General features: G+C 41.8%; 1 protein-coding gene across 1 annotated transcript in view; it reads left to right on the top strand.

The window, feature by feature from the left end:
* Positions 1–1,814: 1,814 nt before the first annotated feature.
* herc1 (HECT and RLD domain containing E3 ubiquitin protein ligase family member 1) overlaps positions 1,815–10,602 on the top strand; it is a 57,355-nt gene continuing 48,567 nt past the window's right edge. The window contains exons 1-10 of the mRNA XM_022748819.1: positions 1,815–2,022; positions 4,492–5,468; positions 6,040–6,135; positions 6,310–6,504; positions 7,432–7,743; positions 7,980–8,076; positions 8,876–9,019; positions 9,376–9,503; positions 9,823–9,967; positions 10,431–10,602. Of these exons, the coding sequence (XP_022604540.1) occupies positions 4,518–5,468; positions 6,040–6,135; positions 6,310–6,504; positions 7,432–7,743; positions 7,980–8,076; positions 8,876–9,019; positions 9,376–9,503; positions 9,823–9,967; positions 10,431–10,602 (2,240 nt within the window). The 5' untranslated portion in view covers positions 1,815–2,022; positions 4,492–4,517. The remainder of the gene's footprint in view (positions 2,023–4,491; positions 5,469–6,039; positions 6,136–6,309; positions 6,505–7,431; positions 7,744–7,979; positions 8,077–8,875; positions 9,020–9,375; positions 9,504–9,822; positions 9,968–10,430) is intronic.

Here is a 10,602-nt window from a genome sequence, read left to right as displayed (position 1 = left end):
TTTATTTAAAGTCAATAAGCGACTGCAACAGCCTCTCAGGCGTGAGAGTGTCTGTCAGCTAATATATATTATTTTAGTGTCTGCTTGGGGCCTTATTATTGTGACATTATTAAAGTTAAGATTTGACTGTTTTTATGAATAATCCTTGACATGAAGCAGCTGAACCCAGTGAGAGCAAGAAGACAACAAAAAGAATGAACTGAAGAAAGAAATAGTGACAATTTTAAAATAGTTTTTTTCTGAAGAAAGACAAAAAACTGCTAAAGGTGCAAGGTGAACAACAAAAACAAAATTGCTACTGAGTCAACTCGAAATTATAGTTACCCAAGAACAGAAGACACAAACACAGCAGGAAACCGAAAAAGACGTGTGTTATAGGAAGGTGAAATCTTCGCAGGGGTTGTACAGGGTCAGGCTGTTTCCTCTTCGAAACACAGTGAGATGATTAATGCTTCAACAAATAGTGAGTAGCTCATTGTTTATTGAAACAGCTGATCCACAATAATCTCCACTTGTGCCACCAAATTCATCCAAACATTGTTTGTTGATCATCTTGACAGTGACACCCCCTCAGTCCTCAGCCCTGTCCCACTCTAAAATACTACTAAAATAAAAACAAAAACAGTGAATAGGACATGCCGCTGAGATAAAGTGGGAGCTGCAGCTCAGGCCTCTGTCTGCTTTGCCGAGATAACCACAAAACCCACTTTAGACACCATTTGACTTTACATCATGTCACCACTGGGAGAATTTCTATTAATGTCACCATAACACAACAGGTAGCACTTCTCTTTAATTCCACTATTTAGCATTTATAAGCAGTTTATAGACATTTAATAAATGGTTAATAACACATTATAATGTAGTTGTAGGCACATATAACTGTTTATAAACATATTTCTATTAACAACTCTAAGTCACCCATCAGTTGAGGCTGCTGTATGGACTGATACACAATTGAATGGTGCAAGTTTTTAACACATTTTCACAAATACAGACAGAAGTACAGATGCCTACTTTACCCAGTTGGTAACCCAGCTGTGCCTCTGGTAGTGAAACTGTCAAGCAAAACTGTATATTGTAAATTACATTTAGCTATGAGCAGTGTTGGTCACATACTGTTGTAACCAGTGACTAGTACACTCAGTGACCGGTTCATAGGGCAACATACTGTAAGTTCATAGGGCAACATACTGGGGTGAGATGCCCCCCTCAGGTAAAAGGCATCAACATTATTTTACTGGTGAGAGAAAATCAACAGAAATGGTTTTGAGGTAAGTTGATGTAATATTTCGACAGTACAAAATTGGCTTCTGTGTGTTTCTGGGAGGTGTTTATATTATTCTACCCTCTTTGATGTAAATGGGGTGGACAAAATAATAGAAGCACCTGTCCTTATAATGCAGTAGGCTACAATTCAACAGCAGCCTCCAGAGTAACCATAAAGGTGCATCAACACCTCTTAAAAACAGTTTCATCACAAACTGAACATTATAACCTTCATGAAGCAGGATTTGTTGCAGGATTGTTGTATTAGGCTGAGTTCGTTTTTGCTGGATGAACGTAATGAACTGACAAGGGAGCGTAAACTCATGTTTGTTTTGGACCCATTATGTCTTTGTGGGGTCAGTGACAGCATGGATGACCCACTGTATGGCATGAGCATTCACAGCACACACACACACACACACACACACAGCGTGCAGACAGACAGGACAGGAGTCAGAGAGACAGACGCAGGCAGACCGGGAGACAGAGAGACAGACGGGTCTCAACGTCACAGCCCGGGGCTGGGGCTCGTCGAGGGGCTGGGACTGAGCAGACTGCTACTCGGACTCATTGCAGTGGAAGCTACGGGAGAGGCGGGCGGAGGCATGGAAGTCCATGCATGGCTCTGTCTCCTTTCACAGTAACGTTATCAAAGCGCAAGGATATTGACTGAACTGTTCGCGTTTATGCAATGAAGCGCAGTTACGCTCCCGTGTAAGCACAACGCAAAGAAGAGGAGGAGGCCTTTTACTGGTAAGCGAGCTTTTATTCTTGCTAGCGTCAGGAAAGTGGAGCTAGCAAGCTAACCTGCTATGATACAGCAGATAAGCCAGACTAATACTGGCCAAAATTGCTCATGTTGTATGGAGTTGGGCTTTGTGGACAGGTATGCATACTGGTATGAACACGTTACTTCTATATTAACCCCCTGTCATACCTGCACATTAGGGTGTTGGGTCTGTGTTGAGGTATTTTATGCTTTGCTAGCTGAGTGACGTGAGACAAGTTAGCTCGCGTTAGCTAACGTAAACAGCAGCCTCAGTTCTCAGTCGGTCTTCTCGGCTTCTTTCAAAAACAAACTGACAACGGTTTAACATTTAACGTCTTGGTTTGCCACTAAAGCTAGTGAGGGTGCTGCTACCGTAACTCGTGTAAAATGTCATGTCTTGTGGTTGTTTTTCCAGTTTCCTGAATGCTGTCAGGTCACTGTTAGCTGCTGGTGATTAACGCTTCTAATCTGAAACAACAAGCAGGTTAGCAACCCACTCTGTTCTCAAGCCAGCTGTGTGTCAGTACAAGCTGTCTAATTTTATCTGCCGGTGGTTGGCTGTGTGCTAACTATCTCAGCTAGAACCAAAATTAAACCAGTTTTAACCTGGCCCGTTCTAGGTGCTACTCGCATCTGATCATACTGTAGTTGCTTAAACAGCTGTAGTGCTGCTTGATACCTTATCAGATCAAGAGTGTCTGAAGAAAGCCACTCACCTTCACCATAAACTGGAGCAAAACAGGCACCAAGACTGGAAGAGAGCTCAAAATGACAATGATAAACATGAGATTTACTTTGGATCTGGCTGTAGTGAATTCAGAAATCCGTCATTGACATTAACGAGTGTGCTGACCTGCAGACGTTGAACCACAGCTCCAGAAATTATGGATTAGAAAACATGATTTTGAAAAAATGCATGGGATATCTTGGATAAATATGTGTATTTTGGTTAAAGTCTGCAACATTTGCATGTTCAGTTTGTCACAGTCTTGCAGTTCACATATCACACACATCATCTATCTAATTCCATACCATTTTTACAAATATGCTTTCTTTAAAGTCAAATTTGCAGTTGCTATGTATGCTGTGTTCAGGTTGCATAATGTAATATGACCTTCTGATTCTCCTGTGAGAAAGTCATTTCAGTGTTGTCAGATTTTTTGTGTTTGAGCAAGATATGTGGCTGTTTTTGTGTTCATAACTGGTATGGGATGTGCAAAAATCATACCACGTCCTGATCCTTTATTAATTTACCCCAACACTATATCGCCAGACTGATAGCACCAAGGCTGCCAATGCCTCCCATAATCTGTTTCCTGACAGATCTTGTCAGTCCACATGTAGTTACCCTATAATAACTATAGGGTAAACTATAAACTATAATAACTATAGGGTAAACTACCCTATAATAACTATAGGGTAAATTACATGTGGACTGACAAGATCTGTCAGTTAATGTTAACAAGTCAAATAAATCAGCGGAGGCGCTTTGTCTGAGTGGGGTTTTATTTCAGCAGTAAGATAAACTATGAGGGATCTAATCTGTAACTGTTTATGTAAACCACTCTGTAAATGTTAAATATTCAGTTTTTGTTGATTTAACTCAAAGAGTTGTTGACCATTTGTCCATGGTGACATTGCTTTGGCTTGTATAATTTTGAAAGATCCAACCTAGTTTATATATGGAAATACAGTGTAATCGAATACAGCAGGAAATGTCACAACCTCGCTCAGCAGCTGCATTGTCTTCTGGCTCTGAAACATCTTAGTGCAATTATAAATAAGCGATAGTGCTGGTGAATGATTATTGCTGGAGAATCCTTTGGACCACATTGTTAAGTGCAGCATTTATTGCAAAGCATAATATGCTTGGTTGCACAGGTAGTTGTTCATAACACCTCAGTTCCCCAATTACCACACACAGACACAAACAAATCTGCCTTTAATGAATTGTCATGATCTTTATTTAGCTCAGTAATGTATGTGTTTGTCTACTTCTATAAACAGTGTTGCTCACTCACGTGATGCGTATTTTTAGTATAAGTTAATGATTTGAACAAAACACAGCAACATAACCAGTATGTTTAAAAGATGTTATACTGCATAAAGCTTCAGTCAGCAGACTGCCCAGTTCTGTAGGTTAAACTCTGCTGAGGGAGGGGTTGATATACATAACCCGGGCTATCTTTTGTTTGTAATGTAATGGGTCATATCTACACATGTCCATTATAAGGAAAGTGTTTGTTTCTTTATCTTACATCACATGAATTTCCATTAAAGTGTTAATTTATTTGAGGCTCCTAGAAGAATTTAGCAAACTGGAGTTTTATATGGCACTTTTAGAAAAGACTGGACATAAAAACAAATTTATCCAACTCATGTGTTTGATGTAGAAATTTCTATTTGCAAACTTGATTTTAACATGTTATGTGATGTCCCCTGCGTGTTTTCAGGACTGATGGCTCCAGAGTGACATGCCATGGCTTTAATGATCCCCCCGGTGAAGCTCAAATGGCTGGAGCACCTAAACAGCTCATGGATCACAGAGGACAGCGAGTCAATAGCCACACGGGAGGGAGTTTCAGTGCTCTACTCAAAGCTGCTGGCCAACAAAGAGGTTGTTCTGCTGCCCCAGCAGGTGCTATGTCTGAAGGGCCCCCAGCTCCCAGACTTTGAGCGGGAATCCCTCTCCAGCGATGAGCAGGAGCACTACCTGGATGCTCTACTCAGCAGCCAGTTGGCCTTGGCCAAGATGGTCTGCTCTGACTCGCCCTTTGCTGCTGCGCTGCGCAAACGTGTGCTGGTGCTCCAGCGTATCTTCTACGCACTTTCCAACAAGTACCATGACAAAGGAAAGGTCAAGCAGCAGCAGCACTCTCCAGAGAACAACTCGGGCTCGGCTGATCTGCACTCTGTCAGCGAGCGGCCACGCTCCAGCACTGATGCCCTCATTGAGATGGGTGTCCGCACGGGCCTCAGCCTTCTTTTTGCTCTCCTGCGCCAAAGCTGGATGATGCCTCCTCCACCCGGTCCTGGTGGAGGCCCTGGGGGCAACATAAACTTGTGTAATGATGTCATTCACACAGCCATTGATGTGGTTAGCTCCCTGCCACCCCTCTCTCTGGCCAACGAGAGCAAGATCCCCCCAATGGGCCTGGACTGCCTGGCCCAGGTCACCACCTTTCTGAAGGGGGTAACCATGCCGAATTCTGGGGCGGATATTTTAGGGCGGCGCCTTGCCTCAGAGCTACTGCTAGGGCTGGCCTCCCAGAGGGGTTCGCTGCGCTACTTGCTGGAGTGGATTGAGATGGCGTTGGCCGCATCAGCTGTGGTCAGTACTATGGAGCAGAATAAGGTGCTACAGAATCAAGAGGGCCTCATTGGCTATGATTGTTTCATGAACATCCTCATGCAGATGAGACGCTCTTTGGTAAGTAAACATTAATAATACAGGCAGGGAAGTTTTTAGTGGTTTAATAAGTCAAACCAGAATGCAGCCAATTTTATACCTTCTGCTAATGTCAAACACACAGTAGCCTCAACAGCTTCTCTTTTCTCTAAACTGTTAAATGGGATTAAAAATGCTATGCTCCTTCAACTGAGTATTAAATTAGACATTATTCATTCAAACAGTGGTTTCTCATCTTTAAGTAAAGCTGTTATAGAACAGTAGAAACTTGTATTGTGTTTTTACTTGGAAATGATCAGGAAAGACTGCTCCTAAAGTGAATTCACACCAACAACATACAGGCTGGAAATAAACACTTGATGATATAAGAAATCTTTAGTCAGACTCATAGATGTTATATAAGTATATCAGAGTTTTGGTTCTCTAAAATGCATCATGTGATGTGGGCTGCTTTTCGGAACTGAGTAATTTAATGTTACTTTATTGCGGTCTGTTGTTATGGCTCCATAGTGTTGAGTGTATTGTTTACACTGTAATTGGTTTGAAGCCATGCATGGTCATAAACAGCGATTTGTGTATGTGATTGTCTCAGGGCTCCTCAGCAGATCGCAGCCAGTGGCGAGAACCCACAAGGACGTCTGATGGTCTGTGCTCACTGTACGAGGCAGCGCTCTGTCTGTTTGAAGAAGTAAGAGATTAAAGCCGTATTTTACATTCAGGACTTTGTTTCATTATTCTAATCATAACACATTCATTTGTGTATAAGGATGAGGTTATTTTTTGCTATAGTTGTTTTCTGTCATCTAGAGTGTTAATTTTGAAAATAATACTACACTCCTGTGATCATCTCGTTTTATTCCAGGTATGTCGAATGGCATCAGATTACTCTCGCACCTGTGTCAGTCCAGACAGCATACAGACCGGCGAGGCACCCGTGGTGTCCGAAACCTGTGAGGTGTATGTGTGGGGCAGTAACAGCAGCCACCAGCTGGTGGAGGGTACGCAGGAGAAGATCTTACAGCCTAAGTTGGCTGCCAGCTTCGCTGATGCACAGACAGTAAGAAGAAACAGTCCACACATTTGCTGTAGAGCTGTATGTCTACACATGTTGAGAAACAAAACATTAAGTTAATCCTATATTTATCATAAGGTATTTTTCTATGTTATGGCAAATAGGTTGTTCTTTTTTTTCCTTCTGTACATTCGGTATGTTTCTATAATTGGTCATTTCGCATGCCGAGACTTGACCGACTTCATTAAGTGGCGACTAGCGTGCTGTCACTCTCTTTCATTGTTGCTGTTGCTGTTCGTGAAAGGCTAGACCATCAAAATTAACGCAGGCTGTAGTTATACTCATCAGCATAAATAGGGGTTTTACATAGACATGGTGACATAATGCATTCAATTTCAAATTTCACTGATGCTTCCACAGGAAATTTACATTTGTAGATCAAGGCCGTATTTGTTACAGATAGGAAGAGACTCTTCAAGACGGAGGAACAGACAACATCCTGTTTCTTATTTATCTGCTACAATGTTTTCTATTAGGAGAGGAAATAAATGCCTTTCTGAAAATAACAGACAATTACAAACCATATAATTCACATTTTTCCGACCCACAGTGCTTCTCTCTTTGTCCTCACCCTTTATGTTACTGTATGACTAATGATGTGCACTGTGACTTATGAGGATTTTCTGCGGGTTATAAACTGTTTTTTCTGGGTCTGATGTTATGAATAAAGGGGAAAATCAAAAATGCAACTGAAACTGAATAAAAACTATAATGAAATAGTTGTGGATACTATTAAATATCTTATTGGAATTTACAGATAATTATCATTGACTATGATATGGCTGATGGTCGAAATGGTATTCTGTAGCAATACACTGTAGCATAACAGTCAGATGACAGTGTATGAGGATGCTGAGTCAGCCTGCAGTCTTTGATCACACACAGATACTCAACTTTTCACCTCCTCTGCAGATCGAGGCAGGCCAGTACTGCACTTTTGTGATCTCTTCTGACGGCTCTGTTCGGGCCTGCGGGAAGGGCAGCTACGGCCGCCTGGGCCTCGGGGACTCCAACAACCAGTCAACGCTCAAGAAGCTGACCTTTGAACCCCACCGTGCCATCAAGAAGGTGTCATCGTCCAAGGGCTCAGATGGCCACACGCTGGCCTTCACTACGGAGGGTGAGGTGTTCAGCTGGGGTGACGGTGATTATGGCAAACTGGGTCACGGGAACAGCTCAACACAGAAATACCCTAAACTTATCCAAGGTCCACTGCAGGGGAAGGTAGGGTTTCAGCCAGCATTCGAGTACAACTTGACACATGGTATTTTATTCACATGGTATTCACATTTCAGCTTTTTAAATCCAGTACATTGGGAATGTACTGTTTGCTTTTAGCTTTTAGCTCCTTTCTGCTTTGCCTCTTATTTTTAAAATAGATAATGGAAATTCTTTTTGCTTGTGTGTTTACTGGTATTAACAGCGTATGATGATGTGTGCGGCTTTTGTTTTTGTGTCAGGTGGTGGTGTGTGTGTCTGCTGGCTACAGACACAGTGCTGCAGTCAGCGAGGATGGAGAGCTGTACACATGGGGTGAAGGAGATTTTGGAAGATTAGGTAGGTTTCTGAACTGGTTTCTCCTAATATAATATTGTTCCCATTATGGTTGCACTGATTGTCTGTTTTTGGGCATCAAAACTTCTAAACAAATTATAACAGGGGACATTATGACATGAGGTGTTCTTCCTCTTACAGTCATTTTACAGTATGTGTTTCTCTGTTTGTTGGGACAGTTTCTGGTTAAAAGCTACAGTATGTTTACTTGATTCAGCAGTGTCATTTTTCAATTTTGGGAGTTGGGTCATGTTTATCATTATAAGTGGCACTTTTACACAAATTACATTGAAAGGAAGTGAATTATCAGGGGATGGTAACGGCATACACACCACATGACTTCCTGCTACCCAGAATGTAACGCTCCTAAAACAACATACACAATCTCTAATGTTCAGAACGACTGGAATCTTATTTATTTTACTGATTTTTATCTATATGGCCCAAAATCACAAATTAGCTTGAGAGGGACTTATAATCTGTTGAGTGACCAACACCCTCTATCACTGTGTGGCATTGTGTCACTTTAACTGATGCATATAGCACACACCGAACGCATCATACAAGCAGAAGTAGTAGTCAGAGTCAGTGCCGGCAGTTTGGACAGTGGAGTATCCTATCACGTTGCTGCTGTGCAAACTTACATAGAAAACAACTAGTTTAGGTGTGTTGACACACACCAGAGGCCAATTGTATGTGTCGACCTTTTCACCCCAAACTCACACAAGAAAAAACTTTTTTGTGTGTGTGTTTTCTATAATCTCCATGTGTAAACCACTTTTTTCATCGCTTGGGATCACAGGTCACGGTGACAGCAACAGCCGAAACATTCCTACCCTAGTCAAAGACATCAGCAATGTGGGAGAGGTGTCATGTGGTAGCTCCCATACTATCGCACTGTCAAAGGATGGACGGACTGTGTGGTCCTTCGGAGGAGGGGACAATGGTGTGTAAACCCTTCACCATGACTTACTTCATTGTTTGATGTCTATTTTGAATGTTTCATTTAAAAATTAATTCTATAAATAAATGCTAGTAAATACATTTTCTGTATTTGAAGTATTCAATTTAAATATGAGGAGAATATGGAAGAAGAAGAAGAATGGCAGAATATGGCATTTCCACAGTTTGTGCACATAATACTTTAATCTTTTGTATATGCTCTGGATGTCTAAGAAGTTAGTTTTCATGTTCTGGTCTACGTGAATGCCGAACAGTTGCACGTTACTACAATGTGCATATGTGCTATAATATAAATGTATATATAAGTCAGTCTTAGGAAAATAATGTGTTGTCCTGTAGGAAAACTTGGTCATGGTGATACTAATCGAGTCTACAAGCCAAAAGTAGTGGAGGCCCTGCAGGGGATGTTCATCAGGAAAGTGTGTGCTGGAAGCCAGTCGTCTCTTGCCTTAACTTCCACTGGACAGGTAGGACATTATTCCTGCATTGGTAACCAAGAATAGAAGCTGCGGTTTGTTCTTTAGCATTTGTCCCAAAGAGGGAATTTCATGCAGCTGTTTATGCGTTCCTACCGACAGCTGGTTGGACATTGACAGTGATATATTTTAAGGTCAGGACCTGTTATGTAACAGCTCTTCTTTCATGGCTTTGTCTTAAAGATGTGGCCTTGCTGTTTTCTCATCAAGATAGTTTTTGTCTGGAGAAAGAACAAAGATACATACAACGCTTTGCAGTGTGAATAGCAGAAATCCTCTGCTAAAGTTAATTCATGCCTCTTGTTTTTAGGTGTATGCTTGGGGTTGTGGTGCCTGCCTGGGGTGTGGTTCTTCTGAGGCCACAGCACTCAGACCCAAGCTAATCGAGGAGCTGGCTACCACCAGGGTGGTGGATATATCTATAGGGGACAGTCACTGTCTGGCCCTGTCGCATGGTATTTGTCTTTATCTTTTTCATGTTCTTGCTTTCTCATACCCTCTGTCTCTCTCTTCTCTGTAGATGGTTAACTACAAACAAGTTTGCATGCTGTCATTGATCAGCTCTCAGTGTTACAGTAGATACTAAAGCCATTGCCTCTGTCACTCACAGTTTGTCAGTAAATGCTACTCTGCTGACACAGCGAGATTATGTGTTTGTTAAACATGTGACAGGACTGTCGCAAGTAGCATGATGTAATAGCAAATACATAGACCAAATTTGTTTAAGCTAATACATAAGCCCTGCAGCTGTAGGACTTAATAAATAAAATCATGTTTCAGCTATGTGCAGTACAAATTCTACGATGTCATTATTTAGTGTTTTCATATATACTACGTAATAATAATAATACAATAATAATTATTATCTCAGCCGTATCTAAAATCACATTACTTGTCTTCAACTCAATCACCATCTAGACAATGAGGTATATGCTTGGGGCAACAACTCCATGGGCCAGTGTGGCCAGGGGAACTCCACAGGGCCGATCACCAAGCCCAAGAAGGTCGTTGGCCTGGATGGAGTCGCCATTCAGCAGATCTCAGCCGGCACCTCTCACAGCCTGGCCTGGACAGCCCTGCCCAGAGACAG

This window comes from Seriola dumerili, unplaced genomic scaffold (genome assembly GCF_002260705.1).
Source record: "Seriola dumerili isolate Sdu_G_001 unplaced genomic scaffold, Sdu_1.0 BDQW01000011.1, whole genome shotgun sequence".
NCBI lineage: Eukaryota > Metazoa > Chordata > Actinopteri > Carangiformes > Carangidae > Seriola > Seriola dumerili.
The sequence above is the reverse complement of the archived record's forward strand: the minus strand, read 5'-3'. Positions and strand labels throughout refer to the sequence as shown.